This window comes from Lagopus muta, chromosome 24 (genome assembly GCF_023343835.1).
Source record: "Lagopus muta isolate bLagMut1 chromosome 24, bLagMut1 primary, whole genome shotgun sequence".
In the NCBI taxonomy this organism is placed as follows: Eukaryota; Metazoa; Chordata; class Aves; order Galliformes; family Phasianidae; genus Lagopus; species Lagopus muta.
In genome coordinates, this window is record NC_064456.1 from 391675 (window position 1) to 412357 (window position 20683).

At 60.4% G+C, this 20683-nt stretch overlaps 1 protein-coding gene across 1 annotated transcript in view; it reads left to right on the forward strand.

The window, feature by feature from the left end:
• Nucleotides 1–5969: 5969 nt before the first annotated feature.
• The window catches only part of LOC125684021 (receptor-type tyrosine-protein phosphatase V-like), a 28784-nt gene continuing 14070 nt past the window's right edge, over nt 5970–20683 (forward strand). Inside the window, 16 exon segments of the mRNA XM_048925669.1 lie at nt 5970–6145; nt 6147–6175; nt 6177–6217; nt 10780–10856; nt 11736–11799; nt 12829–13095; nt 13599–13868; nt 14467–14733; nt 15625–15897; nt 16445–16705; nt 17191–17463; nt 17925–18194; nt 18690–18959; nt 19091–19363; nt 19592–19861; nt 20114–20383. Coding sequence (XP_048781626.1) covers nt 6086–6145; nt 6147–6175; nt 6177–6217; nt 10780–10856; nt 11736–11799; nt 12829–13095; nt 13599–13868; nt 14467–14733; nt 15625–15897; nt 16445–16705; nt 17191–17463; nt 17925–18194; nt 18690–18959; nt 19091–19363; nt 19592–19861; nt 20114–20383 — 3235 coding nt within the window. The 5' untranslated portion in view covers nt 5970–6085.

The following is a 20683-nucleotide window of genomic DNA, read 5'->3' on the forward strand; positions in this document are numbered from 1 at the left end:
TGTACAAATGCATTAGGGTCATGAGTTGGGATTTAGGGACTTAGAGATCTGTGGCAGTGCCATAGGGGTCTTCAGAGGGCTGTGTGATAGTGGTTTTATTTTCAGCATCCCTAACAGAAAGTGCCCTACAGATCTGCTGCTGGGGGGATATGTAGCTTCATCCCTGGGTTGTTCATTTGCGTTTTACAGCTCCACTTCCATGGGGTCACTTTGCACCCTGAGCATCCTCTGCCCACACACAGCAGCTCCCAGCTCCAGGTGGGAGTTCTTCTCCCTCAAACACTCTCTTTTCCCTTCTCTGCCCCCCAAACCTGAGCACAAATCCTTCCCCCAGCCCCCAACCCCTCTCTGAGCAGCACCGTGCCCCCAAAGTCACCACCGTGGGTCACTGTGCAGTCACTGCTCCAGCACCCAAAGTTCTGATGGTGCCCCACAGCCGCGCTCCCCCGGGGTCACCCACCGCAGCACGCTCTGCTCTCACCAGGCCTCCACCATCTTTGGGTCTGGTGCTCACGCGGGGCTCCTGCTGACACAGTTTGGAGCTCAGGATGTCCTGCAGGCTTTTGGAAATGTTCCCATCTCCTTTCTGCCAAAACGTCCCTCATGAGTACGAAGGTGAAGCGGCCGCCTCAGCATCCAGCAGCCTCCGTTGGCAGGGCTGCTCAGCTCCCAGCAGGTGCGCAGAGCGCTGTGCCATCACCCCGAGCATCCCGCAGAGCCAGCGCAGGAGGTGCGAGCAGCCCGGGCGCGGCGCGGCATCGGGGGGCTCAGCGTCGCAGGGACAGCAGCCGGCAGCTCAGCCGAGCGCCCTGCAGATCGCTTTTCCCGGAGCAGCTTCCTCTGCGTGAGCGATTCCCAAGGACGGCCCCAGGCTCTCGGAGCCGTACAGGCGGCCCCGCTGCACGCACGGAGCTCCCGGTGCCGCTCCGCTCCCAGCCCGGACCCCCACACGTCCCCTGCGCGGTGCTGTTGCTGGACGGAGGGCTGGGAGCGGTGTGTGACCTTCCCACCGCTTGCAGGGACGCAGCCTGCCGGTGCGGGCTTTGCTCCTGCCGCTGCCCGGCTCTGTCTGGAAGTGCTGTTTAATTTTTTTAAGGTATCTGCAGCTGAACTTGCCAACCCGGCACTACTGCTTCTCTCCTCAAGGAGAAGCAAGAGGACGGCTTTCTGCATGGATTTCTTCTTCGCTGTTTGTTTTTCCTTCCTAACAGAACTACTTTTTGTTTCCTAGATCTCTTGCAAACAAGCCGAGCTGCCCTCCGATTTGCCAAGGAGAGCAGAGATGAAGCAGTGACCATCAGCCCCGTGTGCGTGGGGCTGGCAGCGACACAGCCGGAGCCGGCGGGGGTGACAGGGCTGCGTGGGCACAGGGCAGCCCCTGGAGAGGCGTTCTCCTGCTGTGGGGTTGCTTTATTCCCAGCTGTGGTGTTGGGATATGGGCACCTGCAGCCCTCGGGGCACAGAGCACGGTGACCCCTTGGCGGGTGCAGAGCCTGTTATCAATAACAGGAAACGAAGTTGTCAGGAGGGGCAGAAGGGAGAGAGAGACCCACAGAGAAAGGAAGCGGTTAGAAGCAGCCACTTCCATTTTTGCTGCACCCACGCTCTGCTGGGCTGGGGGTGCAGTGCTGGCTTTCTACAGATCTGTCTGGCCTGGGGTCGGCAGCGAGCTGCTCACAAGGAGCACACAGAGCCCCTCCAGCCCCACGGTAACAGCAGGAGAGAAAAAAGCAAAGCAGGGGCAGTTAAAAATAGCCAACGTCCGGTGGTGAGAGATGCAGCGAGCCAAGCAGATGCTGACTTTGGCAGCCCATGGGGGTTCAGCTTCTGAACCTGGATGAAAAACAGCGTGTGTGACTCTGAGGGCACCATTGAGCCCCGCGGGTCAGAGCTGTGGAACCAGCGTGGCTCAGAGCAGAGGGGATTTGCCTGCAGCAGATGGGCCTGAGGGGCTGCCCAGCAAACCAGTGCCATCGGGTGCAGGTGACCCCAGAGCACGGCTCCTCCAGCTCTCAGCTGCTGACGTGTCCTTCCCTCCGCGCACATGGTTGCACAACTCGCCCCAGTGCCTCTTCCTCTTTTCTTGGGCAAGCTGAGCAGCTGGGTCCCAATGGATCTTTGAATTAAGGCCACGTTTTCCAGATCTTTGCACTCTGTTCTCCTGCTCTCTTTTAACATGTCAGAGTATGAGTAGGCCAGCATTGGTGAGGCTGCACTTGGAGTGCTGGGACCCCCAGAACTTGGGTGCATAGGAAAGGGCCCAGTGGAAGGCCACCAAGGTGGTCAACGGACTGGAACATCTCTGCTGTGAGGAGAGGCTGAGAGAGCTGGGGCCGCTCCACCTGGAGCAGAGGAGGCTCAGGATCCCATCCATGGCCATAAACTCCTGTAGGAGGGGCAGAGAGGCAGAGCCCAGCAGCAGGGCAGGGGGCACTGGGCACTAATGGGAGCCCAGGAGGGTCCCTGTGTCCATCAGGAGCACTGCTGCGCTGTGCAGGTGATGGAGCACTGCGCAGGGACCAGACAGGCTGTGGGGCTCCCTCCTCAGAGATCTTCAAACCCACCTGGACGTGGGGCTGCGCACCAGCTCTGGGAGTCCGTGCTGGACTGGGCTCTGAGCACCTAATGGAGGTGTAGGTGTGCCTGTCGATTGCAGGGAGTTGGACAAGATGGGCTTTAAAGGCTCCTTCCAGCTGAAACAATTCTGATTCTGTGATCCTGTCCTGTTGGGCACACCGTACAGGCAAACCCCGCATGCAGACAGTGGGACAAATGGCACGTGCAAAGGAGACAAATCCCCAAAGTTCAAGTCCTCGGTCCGACGCTTCGGCCCTGGGTGGCAGCACCCAGCCTGGCTGTCACCCTAAAACACATCGATCTGCCCCCAGAGGAGCTCCCTGCACTGCTGTGCCCTGCGGGGCTCGCAGAGGATGGGCTGATGCAGCCAGAGGGCAGCAATGCTGCGGATGCATGGGCTGCAGCTCCTCCAGCACGCAGCCCAGGCACGCCTGCATCTGATGTTTGTGGGTCCCCTCCCATGTGGGGTGTTCTGTGGTTCTGTCATTCTGTGGTTCCATGTTCGTATGATTCTGTGATTCTCCCGTTCTGTGATTTGGTGTTTCTGTGATCCTGTCATTCTATGATTGTATGATTCTGTGATTCGAACGTTCTATGATTCTGAGATTTCATGATTCTGTGTCTTTGGGCTGCCCCAGCACGGACCACATCTTGCTGCTTCTGGACCTGCAGGTGCTCCCAGGAGACTCCAGCTGAAGAAGGGGCAGAAATGGGCACAGACATCTGCCCAGCTCTCCATCCCAACCGCAGCCAGTTTTCTGATGCTGTCAGGGCCGTGGATGCAGGGCAGACCGTGAGGGGTCTCCTGTTGCAGTGACAGCCGCCCCACGTGTCGGTGTCCCCTCTGCCCATCCCCTCTCCAAAGCTTGAGCTGTCCCCTTGCATGGACACTCACAGCCTGGCTTTCAGCACAGACTCTCTGCCAACAGCCTTATTTTTTCATAATGCTCAGCAGCAGAGGGGGAAGAGGATGTTTGTCAGCCAAACAAATATCTGTGCCTGTCCCTGGGGGGGGCAGAGGAAGAAGCAGCAGGGATGGAGGGGCTGCACAGGGGGTTGGGGGGCAGTGAGATGTAGGGGTCATGGGGGGGCAATGCTGCCGTGCAGGTGACCTTACATGCATGCACCACTGCTCAGAGCCCAACACAGCTCTGCCTCACCTGCTGACCTTGCAGTCTTATAGGTCCAACGTTGGGGTTGTCCAGGGTGGCACCATGCTCATGATTAAACATGCTTTAATCCCAGAGAGAAGAGCACAATGCAGTCTGCTGCTACAGGTCTCTGCCGCAGCTCTCGCTGATCCTGAAGCTCTTTCTGTGTCAGTCACACAGCAGCTTGGCTCCCCAGTGAGGGCATGCTGTGGGGCTGAGCTCTGCGTGGACAAGTCCTCTGCCCCAGTGGAGCTGGAGGAGCTGCTTAGAAAACAGGAAACCATCTGACCAGGAAAAAGCAGCAAGACGCTCCCTTACTCCGCAGTGTTTGTTGTTTTAGGCTCTCCCAGCCAAGCAGACCAGCTGATCACCCTGACTCTTGGAGCAGCCCTGGACCCAGGCCGCAACACCCATGGGACAGGCAGGGCAGCGTGGCTTCGTGGCCCAGATGCCAAACCCCCTGCTCATGTGAGCCACCCCATCACCGACATCCAGGCCGCTGCCCTCCCTCCCCTCCAGCAGCGCAGCAGCTCTGTGTGCGCCATGCACAGAGGTAAACTGAGGCAGGGCAGCTGTGTCAGCTCAGCAGTGAGAATAGCTCTTGCCAGAGCTTTGTACAGGGCGCAGCTTTCCATCATGGCATCTGGAATATCTCCAAGTCCCATGGACCCTCCTTGCCCTACACCTGTCTTAGACTCATAGAATGGTTGAGTCGAAGGGACCTTTAACGGTCATCACGTCCAACTCCCTGCGATGAACTGAGACACCCACAGCTTCCGATGGTTGATCAGACCCAGGGTCACCTCCATGGACACGTCCCTGGGCCACCAAATCAGAGCTCCGCGTTGCTCTGCAGGGCCCCATGGATGGGGATGCTCAACTCCCATCAGCCTGAGTTGAGCAGCGCAGACTGAGGGAACAGGGACTACACAGGGCTCCGGGAGGAGGCAGCCAGCAGGCGATGGTGGTTCTGCATCCCTCTGCCAACACTTCACCCCTGCTCCAGAATTGCAGCACCCACAGGGGTAAGGCAGAGCTGCCAGAAAACCCTTCAGCAATTGCCAGCACCGTGTCCAAGAAATGACCCAAAAAGAGGCATCTGGGGAGGAGAGATCAGAGTGCCTCTGCCCATGGGGTGGTGCTGCGTTGGATGGGGCGAGGTGGGGGGCAGTGCAGTGCGGCGGTGGTGCTGCCACTGCTGCCAGAGAGAGGAGGGAAAGCAGCCAGGGAACAAGATGGGACATTGCCCTGCCTTCGTCCTGAGCTGCTCCTGCCTGTGGGCATGGAGGATGGGGAGGGCTCTTGTTTACTTCTGCAAGAAGAAAAAATAAAAGAGAGGCCTTTCTCCCCAAACCAAACCCTTTTGTGTGCAAATACAGCCGTCCTTCAGGTTTGTTCATACACAGGAAACTTGGAACCAAAGGCTGGGGCTGGTTTCATTTTGAGGTGAGCTTTTCAGTTCATGGTGGTGTTTGGAAGCCAAGCTGCTTTCCAAATTTGGAGTCTGTGTTTTTTGCAAGCTGCAGCAGCGTCCAAGGCTCCCTCACATCCCTGCCATGCGGGTGGGCTGCTCTGGATAGAGCTGGTGCTGCTGGTCCTCTCCTTTTTCTCTGCAGAGATCTTGACAAGCTGGGGAAGAAACTCACTGCTGGAAGAAACTCACTGCTCCTGCGTGGGGCTGAGCCAGGTGGACTTGCCGGTGAAGAGCCCTGAGATACGAACTGCAGGTGGTGCATTCAGCTGTGGCCACAGGGACAGCATCCTTGTGTTCAGGGCTCTCACATCTCCTCCTGCTGCAGCCATTGAGCTTACAGAGGGGTCTGTGGAGTTGCTCCTGCATGGCTTTCCTCCAAACCACTGCCAGGAGCCCAGAGCCCATGGTGAGGATGTGGCATTGCCCTTTGGTGAGCTCTGGGACATCCCTAGCCAACATTCTGACCCTCCTCCTTCCACATCTCCTCGAAGCAGGGCAATGAGCCAGTGAGGGGCTCTCTGGGCTCTGATGGCACTCAGGGCAGCGAACTGAAGCTCATCACAGCCCACATCGTCTCCAGGGATGGAGCATGTTTGGATGCCTGTGCTGGCTCTGTTCTGGCCTTAGAGCCCTCCCTGCTCCTCTGCAATGGCAACGCAATGGGATGCTCTCTGTCTCCAAAGGCCCCATCACAGCGTCCCCCCACCACCCGTGGTGCTCATGGTGCAGGGGGCTGTGAGCCATGCCCAGCCCCCCTACCTGCAGCCCTGCCCTCTGCGGTGCAGACCCCTGAGCTGTGGGTCTGCCATAGAAAATCCCCACCACACCGATCCCATTCCCGTGGCATCCCGCGGCCGCGGGGCGAGCACAGGCAGCCCTTCCCATGGACCAGCCCAGACTTGAGCGTCAGAGCTGCGCACACGCGGGAGCAAACAGCAAAGTGAGTGGGAGCGCGCCAAGGCAGCGCCGCGCGGGGACGGGACGAGGAGCACAGCAGGGACATCCACCAACACAGGTACCGGGGCCACTCCTCTCCCGTCCCCTTTCCCAGATGAAGCCGGGATGCGTGCGGTGGGAATGGAGCGAGAATGCTCCCACACTGAATGGCACGGCGTGGGCAAACTCTTGCGCTGGGGTAGGCTGCAGCGGATGGGGCAGCTCCTGCATGTGTGCCACTGATGTTACATGAGGGGAATGTGCGCCTTGAGTTCCCTGCCTGTGAAGCACAGGGCTCTGGGAGCTGCTCACAGCATTGCCAGAAGTGCATTCCTGGATCCGTGGGTGCAGGGGTCCTGGCAGCACAGGGTGCCTTCAGCGTCAGCCTGTGCACCGTGCACTGCCCTCCAGCACTGCGTCCCAGGGTGGGAGCAGAGCCCCGTGGGGTTACTGGTGATGGTTCGAGGGGTTTTAGAGGTGCTGATGCAAGCTGCTCCGAGCCCTCCTTGTGCGGTATCTCTTGCCTCAGCCAGGGGAAGGGGACTGAGTCTGATCAGCCTCAGCAGAGTCACCCACACCCCAGGAGGGCAAAGCAGGTCTGCCCGGCTCTGCCGGCTTGCTGGGCGTGCTCTGAGTCACCCACAGCCCTGCTCTTCCCAGCCAGCTTGATGCTCGCAGGCATCCCAGCTGCTGCTGCCAGGTCGTTTCTGTCACCGGCAGCAGCCAAGGGGTGCAGAGCATCGCCTTCTGTGGGACTTGCTTCCATCCCCCTCAGCTTCCTGGTGTCCTCATGCCTGGCTCTGAGCAGAGCTCTGCCCTGCATGTCCCCTCCACAAAATGGGAAGAGTTCCAATGCTAGAAGGTGTGGGGCAGGAGGCAGAGCTCAGCATGGAAATCACCAAACACCTGCGAGGGGTTGGAGTGAGAGCATCATGGTGCTGCACAGCTCAGGGTCCCGGCCCTTCAGCGTGTGAACCTCACAGAGAGAGAGATCCCAGCAGCACCTGCATCCCCTGCAGGGATGCACCCTGCTCCCCTTGTTCCTCCCTTGCAGCACTAGGCAGTGCTCAGTGCTTGGAGTTGGCAGTGGGAAGAAATCATGGCCTGGGGCAGCCCCCAGTGCTCACAGGCATGAGGAGAGACTGTGACTGGAGGGACTGGGAGCTGAGGGATGCTGCTGGGGGCTGGAGGCAGGACAGGAGTCCCAAAGCTGCTCCCAGTCTGGTTGCCGTGGCACCGGTGTCTGTACCATGGGGTGATGCAGAGTGCAGGCTGGCTGCAAGGCGTTCTGTCCTGCCCAGGGAGAGACAGCATTGCTCTCAGTGCCCACAGCACTGCAGAGTTCTGTGATAGCTTTGCTTGTGGTGCAGGGCCAGGCCACAGCTGTGTCTGCTGTACTGTGACCTCTCCAGGTGACAGGCTGTGTCCCTTGGAGTGGTGTGGCAGCACCCCTGCCCACATGCTGTCCCCTAGCAATGACCCTCCCATGCCCAGAACTGGGGACTTTGTCACCTTGCAGACCCTGTGACACCAGGAATAGTCTGGTGCATCAGACTCATGCCTCGCTGCACACCTTCCCTCATCCTCCCTCCTCCTGCAGCTTACCATCAGGTTTCCTTGCTCCCCCAGGCACAGGGATCATGCAGGGACGAGCCCTGTGCCACCAGCACCGTTCCCAGAGCGCAAAGGGCACAGAATGCAAAGGGCTCCGGCATTCCAGCACTGGCTGCCTGCTGGGCGTCCCCCTCCCCCTGCGCCTCGCGGCAGCCTTTGCTGCTTCACGGAAAATGTGATGACTCGGCAGCCCCCGAGTTTCCAGGCCCGCTTCCAGCCGCTGGGTGGAGAAACCTTCTGCAGTTGTTTTTGGGTCTGGAACAGCTAAAGGCTTCGCCGTCGGGGGGGACCGCACGGGGGCTCTGGCATCCCCAGCTGACGGCGTCTCCCTCTGCGTCCCCGCTGCGGTGGCACAGTGGCATGGGGCGACCACACAGAAGGCAGGGCTGGCACATAATGAGCAGCTTATCCACCGGCATGGGAGGCTGCCGAGCCCCGCGGCGCCGGGAATAGGGCCTGGGTTTGGCTCCCGGCGGCGCTCTGGGCTGGTTTGCACCACAGGCACAGCCTTAGGAAGAAGTTGGTGGGGGTGGCAGGGATGCGTCCCCAAGGCCAGCAGGGTGCTGGCTCTGCTCACCCAGGGCATGGAGGGTGCCGGCAGGCAGGAAGGGGCTTCACCCCAGCAATGGCAGCATAGAGGAGCAGCCCTCAAGTCTGTGCAAGGGGTGTGTGAAACGAGGATGGAGAGGCTGGATGGGCAGAGAGTACAGGCAGGTCCAGCCGAGCGCCCAGGGCGAGCTCAGAGCTGGCAGTTCCTTGGACTTCTAGGGACAGGGGTTGTTTTCTGGCTGGCCCAGAGCTCTCTGGTGTGCTTGGAAGCTAAACGAGCCCCACCTTGAGTCTGCAGACCAGGAAAATCTCCCGTCTGTGCCATTGCTGGTGACACTGCCTCCTGTCACCTGCACTGTGGGATGCAAGATCTCTTCCCAGGGTCCTCCATCCCCCCCTCTCTGGATCAGAGCTCCCATCCGGCTGAGCTCTCCATCTAAACCCCCTTCACCAGCTGCCTGCTCCTCCACTTCATCCCTGCCCTCCCTGCAGCCCCTGCCTCCCTCCAGGGTCACCCTGAGGAAGCAGCCCTGTGTCCCCAGCCGTAATGTGGAGTCACTCCTCTGTGAGGCCCAGTGTCAGGGTGTGTGGGAAGACAGAATCAGCCAAAGCCTCTTTGCAAATGCATCTGGTCCAGCTATAGCCTCCAGGCTCCCGCCCTGGGCCCCCGGGTAATCCTGGCCATGCCTGGCTGCAGTGGGGAGCTCCAACCTCCTCCCAGCTGGCTGCAGCCGCCCAGCGCTGGAAAGAGGCCTTGCAAACAGCCCCCTGCCCACTGTCAGCGCCACACTTCCATCTGCCCCAGTTTGTGGATGCGGATTCCCACAGCCTGCAAGTGGCTGGGAAATACAACGGCAGCACATGTGGGCATCTGCCCTGCCCTCAGCTACTGTCAGATGCAGGAGTGCTGACCAGCTCCTGGTCACTGCTAGTTTCAGCAGCAGGATGGTATCCCCAGCTGTGCTGACCAGTGTCAGCAGTGTGACTTGATGGGTCATATCCATTTCCCATGGTGCTGATGTACCTCCGTCCCAAATGTCTACTGGGGGTCCCTAAGAGCTTTTGTCCACTTGAACAGATGCACCACTTGCATTTTTAGCCTCTCCTGAGCTGTCGATATTAAGCTCGTCCATGCTAAAGCAAGAGGATTCTTGGCACCCTTTCCATCCTCCATGTAAGGAGAAAGGGACCCCCTTTGTCATTTTCCTGGGCAGCCCCAATGGCTCTCAGCAGTGCGGGACCTCTGGGAACATCTACCTGCTCTGCTCCCAGCTACTGACAGCTTTCCCACATCTTTGCCCAAGCAGTGGGGAAGGGTCTTGCTCTCACAGGCTCCACCTGACAAAACTCCAACTCTCTGGGGAGGGAGTCTTCTGTCCTGGGGCCAGCTAGGGGACATGTCCCATGGGGTCACATCCTGACAGCTCGGGCAGCTGACAGCAAAAGGCACAGCCTGAATAGCTGCTGTCGGTGACCACGCTGGCTACTGGGACAGACTCCCACGGCCACACAGGCTGCGCTGCCTTCCGGGATGGCTGCACTGCTGAGATTCTTCCAGCACTGTCCCAGATCTCCAGCGCTGATATGGAGCCAATGGCATCTCTGCTCTGAATCAGAGCTGGCACGCAGCCGCGCGTTGCACAGACAGCCCCACATGGCACAAAGCACAGCCGTGCACACGGCCGGGGCACAGCGCTGCCAAGGGCAGATCCGACAGCCGCGAGCACGCGAGGCGCAGCTCGGACCTTCAGACAGGCCGAGTGTGCTGCAGGCATCTTCACGCCCATGCGATGCAGCACACAAAGCTCTCAGTGTGTGCAACCCCCAGATCTGATCTCCGTGCATCACATGGAGCCACATGTTCCCCGCGCAGCACAACCAAAGCTTCCCTCCTCCATCTGCACCCTGCACAGAAATCCGTGCACACGCGGCTGAAGGCTGCACAGAGCGCACGGCCCCACGCAGCCACGCGTGTGCCAACACCCCCAGCACCGGGGCTGCGCTCCCTCCCCTCGCTGGGGGCCGGTTCGGGCACTCCCTCCCAGCTCGGAGCCGCCATCCGTGCCGTCCTGTCTCCTCCCCTCTCCGCACAAATCCCACAGCTCTGCAGCACTCCTTCTGATGGCCAACCCGTGCTGCAGCCGCGCGGAGCCCCCCCCGGCAGTCCCCAAGCGAGCCGCTCCCTGCCCGCAGCGCACGGGGACAGCTGCAGCGCCACCGCAGAGGGACGCGGAGCCACGGGAACAATAGCAAATGCGCGCAGCGAGGGGCGCACGGCCGCGTTGGACTTCTCCCAGCCCAGGGACAGCTGGCACGGCTGACGGGCAGCGCGCTGGCATGCATCGCTCGTCCCCACTGATGTCACCCCGTCGCTTGGGGAGCGTGCGGGGATGCGTGCTGCGCTGGGATACGGGGCTGCGTGGGGACAGGCGCTGCTGAGGAGCCCCCACCCCAACGTGTCACCCCTCTGATCCGCAGCCCCCCTCCCCATGAGGCCACCGCTTCTGCCGCTGCTCGTCCTGTGGGTGCCGCGGCTCCTGGGGACCCTGGCGGAGGTAAGCCCCCATCCCTCGGACCCCCCCATCTGTCCGTGTCTGGCTCGGAGCGTGCTGGCGATGGGGGCTCGCATAGTCCTACCCCGCTGAGGAATGACGGCATCGTTCTGGGCTGCCTCTCCAGCCGTGCAGCTGCACCGAATTAGCGGCGTTAGCAATTACGAGCTGCCGCTTTGCTCCGCTCACCCCCCCCTCGCTGTTGCCATCGTCTCCCGGTGTTTCTGCTGCCGTTGCTGCCAGGCTCCCTCCGGGGGTCCCGAGCCCCTCCGCTCCCCTCTGTGTACACAGTCCCCAAAACCACCGCACTTGGGTTGAGAGGAAGCCAGAAATGAATCATCCCGCAGAGCAAAGGGGAAAATAACTAATGATTACTTCTCTTGTTGCGGGACAGGGAGTAGGCAGAGGTTTCCTTTAATGTGGGGGAACTGTCCCCAACCTAAAGCAGGACACACCCTGCTCGCCAGCAGGCTGTGGGGGGATGGGTGTCCTGCCGGCAGCACCCTACAGTCCTCATGTCCTCACTCTGCAGCCAGGCTGAGCTCTGGGGTACCTCCGACCCCGCACTGTTATGGGGACGGGGCAGTGAGATTGCTTGCCCAGAGCTCCCTCCCTGCTCAAATCCTCCCCCTGTGCCCTGGCCGTGCTGGTGGGATGCCCTCGCCCTGTGAGCACAGCTCCGTGTGGGTCAGCGGGCCCAGGAGCTGCGCTAAGGGTTGGGGCAGCTCCCATGTCCTGCCTGCTCAGTCTGTCCCCTGCCTTGGCCAGGGGTGCTGGTGCTCTCCCAGGCCATGACAGTCCTCAGGAGTTGCAGCCCCCCGCACCCCCAGCTCTGAGCACCTCACCTTGTCCACATCTCAGCCGATGTTCTCTGTCCCATAGGGAGAGGGCTGCAATGGGACAACGCGGGCAGGGCTGGAGGCACGGGATGCACCTGGTGACAGAGGTGAGACCTGCAGCTGCTGGGTGATCTGCAGCAGCAGTGGGCTGTGGGGGTACCTGGATGTGGATGCGGTCGGCAGAGTTTGTCTGTGGGGTGTGAGCGGTGCTGTGACCTTGTGGGCTGCAGATGTGCCCTGCTGGTTTGGGGAGCTGGGACATTTGTGAAGCAGCCCATTGCTAAGTGAGGGATGAAGGCAATTCAGGCGTTGGAAACCTGAGACAAGCAAATAAACATGGGTGGAGATCTCATACCTCAGTGATGTGAGAGAGATCCCACAGTGAAAAACCACTGCTGCATGAACTCTGTGCAGGGTGCAGCCCCTCTGGCTGTCCTCAAGAGGAGCTCAGCCATGCTCTCAGCTCCGCAGGCTGCTGGCACCCCGGCGTGCTGCCCAGTTTTCCCAACTACTGCCTCTAAATGACAGCATTGCATGAAGTGGAAATTGCACGTTGTTCTGAGAGTTCTGTGCCTCTCCGGCTTTGTAGGGAGGGCACGCGCTGCACCTGAGCAGTCCCAAAGGTGCCCCTATCCCCAGGGCTCACCCCACACTCCTCTTTGCTGTGTAAAGGCAGCCCCAGGCGGCTCTCTGGGGCAATAGCTGTGCTTGATTAAAGCTTTCTTGCCCTGCCAGGCCCCAGGTAAACCTGTTCCAACATGTTGCACATTGCAAATTTCAAGCGCTAATGATTACACAAGTGTCTTATTAGCACTAGAGCTGCTTAGAAGCTGCAGCGCTGGGGATGGCAGCAGAGATGGAGCATGGAGGGGTCCCACTGCAGCTTGGCACTGGTGCCCAGGCTCAGCGCTGAGCAGCTCCAAGGGCAGGGATCTGATGGCAGCTTTGGCCACTGACCCACCCATTAGACAAAGCCCCATGTGCCACTTCCTCGTCACCCCACACTGCAGACGCGGGGATATGTAGGCAAAGCAGGTGATGGCCTGAAGCCTTTGGCGTCTTTATGCAGTGCAGCAGATGCTCAGGGGCACCTCTTTCACATCCATGATGTTTTCAATTCCTTCTTGCTCCTGCAGGGCTGATCCTGAATGTCAGTGCAAGTGACCAGGGCCGGTCAGGTTCGCTCCTGCTCTCCTGGGATGAGCCAGAGGGGGGTGCTGAGGGCTTTTTGCTCACCCTCTCCCCACTGGGGTCGGGCACACTGCTGCAGAATGGATCTGTGGGACCCAACGTCACCAACTTCTGGTTCCACGGGCTGACCCCTGGCACATACTATGAGATTGAGGTGACAGCCACGCTGCGCTGCATGGACACTGCCAGGCAGACAGTCACAGCACAGACAAGTAAGGGCTTCCCCTGGGACTGCAGGTCTGAGAGCTGCTCCGTGATTTTGGGACATCTCTGCCAGTCGCTGTCAGACCCAGCCTTGCTCCCTGCACCCCCCCCCCCGCCAGTTCATGCGAGGGTTGGGGAAGGAGCAGAGCTGGGGAGCCAGCATCCTTCTGGAAGGCAAAGTGGTGCAGGTGAAGGCAGAAAAACTGGGACAGGAGAGCAGAACTGGAGGGAAGGGCATGGCCAGGAGAAGGGATGGGGTCGGATAGCCGTGGTGTCCCGGGCCAAGCTTCCCTGCCCTGTTCAGTCACTGTGCAGAATGACACAAAGGGACAGAGCGGGGATGGGGCAGCTCACACTGCCGGTGGGAGGGCGGGGGGCTGGCAGGGAGCGGACGGGGCTGTGCGCAGTGGATTGGGCCCATCTGGAGGGACCTCACCCACGGGAAGCCCCATCCCACCCCTCCTGAGCCACACGACAACCTGCCGGCCCCATCGCGCTGTACCTCATGTAGGTCCTTCACCCGTCCGCAACCTGAGCCTGAGCAGCGGTGGCAGCCCGGCCTCACTGCAGGCCTCCTGGGCAGCCGGCAGCGGGCAGCGGGACGGTTACCAGCTCAGCCTGTACCACAGCGACTCACAGACGCTGGTGAGAAATGCGTCCGTCCCACCCAACGCCACCACCTTCCTGTTTGATGGGTTGGCTGCTGGCAGTGAGTACGCCCTGAAGGTCAGCACGCTGGCTGGGGCCGGGCAGGCGAGCACCAGCACCCACCAGTGGACAGGTAGGGATGGATGGGTGCGCGTGTCCCGGGGGGAAGGCTGGGCGGGGTGAAGGGTTTGGGGAGGAAGGGTTGAAACATGCGGGCTGGTGGAGAAGGGGACGAGGACCTCAGTTCAGAATTGGCAGTTTGTGGAGGATGGGGAAGAGCTGGGAGCTCATTGTAGAGTCGTGGAATCACTAAGGCTGGGAAGGACCGGTAAGGTCACCGAGTCCAACTGCTGACCCGTCACCACCATGCTGTGAGCTGAGGGATGTGGAAAGGACCACCACCCATGGTGTGTCACCCATGGGGACAGCCCTACACACCTGTCCTGCCCTTGGGGCCCCAGTGCCCGGTGGGGCTTCTCTGCTCTGTAGCAGAGGAGGGCAGCCTTAGCAAAGAGCCTCAATTGATGGGAGCTGCACAAATGTTGCATTCCACAGCCTGGAAAAATATGGAGGGACCTCACAAGGCCCTCAGCTCACCTGGGCAGGGACATGGGGAATCTGCAGCCCCTGTGACAGTGCCAGGGGCAGAGAAGGAGACCCTGGGGAGGGAGGAGGGTGATGGCAGCCCCCAGCATGGCTGTGCACTTCCCAATCTCACTGTTTCCCCCCAGCACCCTCCATCCCCACCCAGCTGAGGCTCAGCCCCAGCTCCAGCACCAGCCTCTCAGCCACCTGGGTGGGCGCAGGGGGGGCTGCCTGGCTGCACCTCGTGCTCCGCAACCTCCACACCCAGACGGTGACCAAGACCCTGTCAGCCAAGAGAGGCCTCACCAGCTACAGCTTCCAGCATCTCCAGCCTGGCACCCAGTACTGGCTGGGGCTGAGCGCCGTGGCCGGGCCTTACACCGTGGAGGGGCCCAATGCCACAGCATGGACATGTGAGTAATGGAATGGGGGCTGGGGGCACCTCAGTTGCCGTGACTTTCTCTGATCCAGCCTCTGAGTGTGAATGTGAATGTGCCAGCACCTGGGTGCAGAGGGTAGAAAGCCACACCAGGACCCAGCTCTGGGGAGCCACGATGGTAGATGAGGGGACAGGCAGCCTGTGGTCCCCGTTGGTTGCTGTCAGAATAGTATTGTAGAACCATAGCAGCTTAGGTTGGAAGGGACCATTCCCTGCCATCACAGTGGCTGTAGTGCTGGGAGCAGCTCTAGCCTCAGACTTGCTCTCTCAGACCAGGAAACCACGAGGAAAATGCAGAGCGCAGTCCAAGTCGCGGACAAGAGCAATGCTCTCCAGCCCTTCCTTGCTCTGCCTGCCAGTCCGGGCAGCTGCAGCCTGCTGACTGTGCAGCTCGGATTTTGGAACAGCTCCACACCCCCAGCTGCTTTGGTTCTGTTGTGGAGCCTGACTCAGTCCCTGCAGTTGTCTGACTGACCCGACTGCACAGCGCCCAGAGCCAGACACACAGCCCAGCCAGGAGCTCCGTCCAGGCTGGATCCTGGGAATATCAGCGAGGTCGTAACAGGACACCCGTGGAGATGAGGGGCCCCGTAGGAATTTCCCAGCAGGGCTGAGTAGGAATGGTTGTGCTGGGGACTGGAAACAGCACGCTCCAAAAGGATGCTGAAGGCTGGATGCGGATAAGGCAGCAGGAGTGAGGCTGGGGGTGTGTGAGGCAACTGTGGGGTCTCACACGGCTGTCTGTCCCCTCTGACCAAGCAGGTATTGCTGCTGTACCCAGCAGCCCTGAGTTACAGCACACAGCAGGCCTTGGGCTGGGAGTCTACGCACCCCATCACCCTGACCCCCTCCTGTTCCCCTCCAGACCCCCTGAGCCCCACCAACGTGACGCTGAGCGGTGCGGAGGAGCAGAACTCCCTGCAGGCTCACTGGAGCACCCCAGCTGGACAGAGGGACTTCTACCTGGTGACACTGCGGGAGGAGGAGGTCGGTGCTCCCACCAGGAACATCTCCGTCGGGGGAGACAACGGCCACGTCACCTTCCATGGGCTGAGCCCCGGCACGCAGTACTCTGTGCAGGTGACGGCGGTGGCTGGGCCTTACCGAGCTTCTGCCCGCAGCGCGGCAGCCTGGACACGTAAGCAGAAAGCTGAAGCGTGTCTTGTTGGGCTGTTCGGGTGCCTTGCAGAGAGGCTGAGCTCCTGCAGATATGTCTGTGGGAGCAGAGATGGGGCTGTGTGATACAGCTGCACCTGGCCCTAGAAGCAGCTAAAGTCTGCTGCACTGCTCTTCCTCACGAGAAGGGACTCGAAGATCCGTGGCAAAGCTGTGCCAGGTTGTGGCAGGCACCAGCCAAGCCTGAAAGCTATGTGCTCACCTCTCTCTACTCCCAGCAGCTGCTCTGGGGGCGTGTATCTCCACCAGCCCCTTTAAAGCAGCATCTTCCTTGTACCTGGCCTCTCCTGGGTGACTTGGAGCCATGGCCAGTGCCCAGGCAGATGCCCCAGAGCTGCCGCTCCTGGAAGAAGGACTAGAGCCCGGAACAGTGAGCGGGGCACTCACCCAGTCCTGAGGCTGAGAGCAGCAGTCTCCCTGCAGCCCCGCCTGCCTGTATTTGATGGGAGAAGTGCTGCCTGATGACATGAATCTGTCCTTGTGCATGACCCTGCCATTGTCCCTTGCAGAGCCGCTCCCACCGTCTGCTTTGAGCCTCTCCAGCCACGGCAGCCCCTCCAGCCTACGAGCCAGCTGGGAAGAGGCCATGGGAGAGGGCTACATGTTGGCCCTCAGTCCCACAGAGAACCCCGTGAAGAACAGCTCTCTGCTCAGAGGTGCCACAAACGTCACCTATGAGGGCCTTCGCCCTGGGACCCTCTACACCTTTGAGGTCAGCACCGTGGCTGGTCCCTACACCTCCACACCCCGGCGCATCACCAACTGGACATGTGAGTCCCTCCGCCCTTGCTGCAGCCAGCCCTGGGGGTCCCACTGCATCCTGCCTGTTTCCCACATGTTGTGCCTCAGGGCATGGCATAGCAGAGATTGTTTGCAGCCTCACCCAGTAAAAGGGCAAAAGGCTCAGGAAGAAGGCAGAGGTGTTGCTGGATGTGTCTGACCCTCATCTGTGCCCCCGCCACCCAGCACGAGGGTCAGCAGAGCCCAGTGCCCTTCTCCCCCCTTTGGCTCCATTTTGGTGGCACTGCTTGGGCTGGATATGCCCTGAAACAGCTTTCCTCACCAAACACCTTCTCCTGTCTGGGCTCTGTGCTGGACCAGTCTCTGGGCCAAGCTGGTCTGTAGATGTCAGCGGGGATGGCACGCTGACCCACCCTGGTGTGGGCGTTCCAGGAAAGGGGCTCCATCTCAGCATGTTTGGGGCTGCACCTTTGCAGGTGACCCCGGCTCAGTGGCTCTACACCTTTTCTCGTAGATCCTTTGCCCCTGGAGCAGCTGACGCTCAGCAATCAGGGCTGCAGCACTTCTCTGCAAGCAGCCTGGAGAGCAGCGCCCGCGGGCAGCACTGGCTACACAGGCACCCTGTGGGAGAGCAGATCTCAGGAGCGGGTCAGAAACGTGTCTGTGGGGAACAACTGGACGAATGTCACCTTTGAGGACCTGGTCCCTGGGCGACAGTACACACTGGAGATGGCTGCTATGGCTGGGCCTTACAGATCCAGCGTGCGGTCAGCCACAGACTGGACATGTGAGTGTGCAATGCCTGCCCCAACACTATTGCAGATGGCAGCCACAGCCTGGACAGAGAGGGCAGGGAGTGGAGCAGGTATGGGGGGATGGACAGACAGACAAAGGAAGAGCAGGACAGTCAGAGCCACTTCCAGCCGTGTTGGAAGCAAAAGAGTCCTCAGTGCAGAATGGAATGTGTTACTAATGGGTACCCAGCACACCAAGTGGGGTCCTGCTCCTATGTTGCAGAGCAGACATTCGTGCTGTGTGGGGTTTAATTTCCCAGTGCTGATGACCTGACTGGGGGCAAGCAGCTGAGGGTGCCCATGATGAGTACACAGCAGTGTAGGACCCTCTTTGCAGCCAGCTGCCCTGCACCCACCTCCCCTTGATGCTGTTGGGCTGCAACTCATCCTCCCGTGCCGCATCCCCACCACAGCCCCCACCCCACTGCCTCCCCTCACTTCTTGCACCCCCCAGACCCGCTGGCTCCATCCGGCGTCACCCTGACCAACACCCGGCGCCCGCTGGGACTCTCAGCCTTCTGGGACAAGGCTGCAGGCGACGTGGACCAGTTCCACCTCCAGCTCTACAGCAAGAGCCATCCAGCTCAGAGGAACATCTCCGTGGGGCCAAACATCCACAACTTCACCTTCCTGGGGCTGTCCCCTGGCGTGCAGTACTTTCTGAAGGTGTCCGTCCTCGCTGGCCCCTACCGATCCTCGTCGCACTTTGCCACCGAGTGGACATGTGAGTGAGGGCTGGCACTGCCTGCAGTGACACTGATGTGCCTGGGCCATTCTGTGGAGCGAGAGCTGCACTCTGCATGCTGATGGGAATGGGAACCATGAGTTCGGTGCTGTATGATGCCTTCTGGGCCCTCCAAGAGCAGCCCTATTGAGCTGCCTAGGGCATGCATTGTCTCCAGGCTGGTCACAGACCAGCAGAGAGGGATGCAGGATGTGCACAGAGTGCCGTTGGACTTGCTGCTGCTGGGTCACCTGTTCTTAGGTGGCTCTGCTTAGACCAGGTGACCTCCAGAGGTCCCTTCTCACCTCAGCCATTTGGTGATGCTGTGTGAGCAGTTCTGGGGAGCTGAGGGCTCTGTTCTGTGCCCACCTGCACACTGTGCGCAGTGGTCACCACTTCTCCCTCAGTGCGATGCAGAGGTGTGGGCTGGCTCCTGTCCTCTCCAGCTGCTTTTCCTTGCCATCTCACAGATCTCTGTGCTGTGTTTTCTCCTAGATCCGCTGTCTCTGGCTAACGTGAGCGTGCAGCCTGGCCGGAGACCACAGGAGCTGCACGTGAGCTGGGTGGAGTCAGGTGGTGGCCGAGAGCATTTGGTGCAGCTCTCGGTGGCAGAGTCCCTGTCCATCATCAGGAATGTGTCTGTGCCCCGTGGTGTCACCCACCTGGACCTGGAGGGGCTGGTGCCGGGCTCCCGGTACCGAGTGGAGATCATTTCTCAGGCTGGGCCTCATCGTATCTCCTCTCAGACTGCCATCGGCTACACAGGTAGGAAGGCAGCCCCTCCGCCCATGTCCCACGTCAGGCTCGCAGTCCTGCGGCTCCCAGCTCCATTCCCAAGCTGGAATCAGCCCTGGGTGTCCCAGTCCTGCCCCTGTAACTCTATTTCTCTCTCACAGTCCCGCTACCTCCACTCTCCCTGTCCGCCAGCCCTGTGGGCGCTGCCTGGGCTCTGGCTGTGCACTGGGAGACCCCTCCAGGGCAGAGGGACGGATACCTGCTCAGCGTGCTGGAGGAAAGCTCCTCCTCACCAGCAAGGAACCTGGAACTGGGGAAGGACAGCACCAACATCACCCTGACACAGCTGACACCGGGAGCGTGCTATCTTGTTGGGATCTGGGCAGTAGCCGGAGCCTTCCGCTCCCTCCCCAGGAACACCACTGGCTGCACAGGTGAGATCACAGCACCCTCAGGTGGCTCAGAGCTGCAAGGAGCTCCTTATGGGATGGGGATCTATGTCTGCCACCCAGACCAAAGGGCACCTGGATGTTCTTCTGATGCGCTGCCTCCTGCAGCCTTCCTGCACCAAGTGCAGCAAGGAGAAAACTCCACAGAGTTGGTGGCGTGTTCAGGACTGGATTGTTTTTCTCTCTGACTCGTGTGTCTGTCCTTCCTTGCAGTTCCTGCTGCTCCAACAAACCTGAGCCTGACCAACCCAGGCAGCTCCTCCGAGCTCCACGCGCGGTGGAACAAACCCCTCGGCAGGAGGGACCACTACCGTGTTGTTCTGCACAGCCTCACCCAGAGCAGAGATCGGGTGCAGACCGTGAGCCAGGATGCCCAGAACATCAGCTGGACTCACCTGGAGGCAGGCAGCAGGTTTGCTGTGCAGGTCATTGCTGTCAAAGGCTCTTTGGAAGCCTCTTCTGCCAACGTCACCCAATGGACATGTGAGTCTGAGGGGCTGTGTTGAGCCTCAGATCCCCCCCGCGTGAGCCCCACAGAGTGCTCACCATCACCTTCCCCATTCCAAATCGTCTCTGTTGTGCTATCTCCCCTGCCACATCCAGCTGCAGGCCCTGGGAATATTGTGCCTGGACCACATGCACTAAGCCCCCGTGCCTCCCTCCAGGAGGAATTCTGGTGGCCATCTCGTCCCATCCTGGCACGCAGAAGCTGACTCTCTCCCTCTTGCTTTCCAGATCCCTTGGCCCCTGCCAACCTCACCCTGGGCAGCCCCTCAGCCTCAGCACTGCGGGCATCCTGGGCAGCCATGGCACGAGGAGCAGAGAGTTACGTGGCAGAGCTGTATGACGCAGCCTCCGGCCGCCGTGTTGGACACGCGGTGCTGGCTGGGGGTGCCAGGAGTCACATCTTCCATGGCCTGAACCCCGGCACTCGCTACAGCGTGGCAGTGAGAGCTGCAGCTGGGCCCTACCATGCCAGCACCCCCAACCTCACCCACTGCACACGTGAGTACAGTGCTCTTCTTGCAGTTGTGTCCTCCACCATTCCCAGTTTGATTCAGAGGCCATTCTGCCTTCCTCTCCCATCCACATTATTATATTGCCTGGATACAAGAAGAAATTTCTTCTCAGAAAGAGCAGCCAGGCACTGGTGCAGCAGCCCAGGGAGGGGGGGGTCACCGTCCCTGGAGGCGTTCAGAGCTGTGGAGATGCGGCACTGAGGGATGTGGTCAGTGGGCACGGTGGGCGGGTTGGGGTCGGACTGGTGATCTTGGAAGAGTTTTCCAACCTTAAGGATTCTATGAT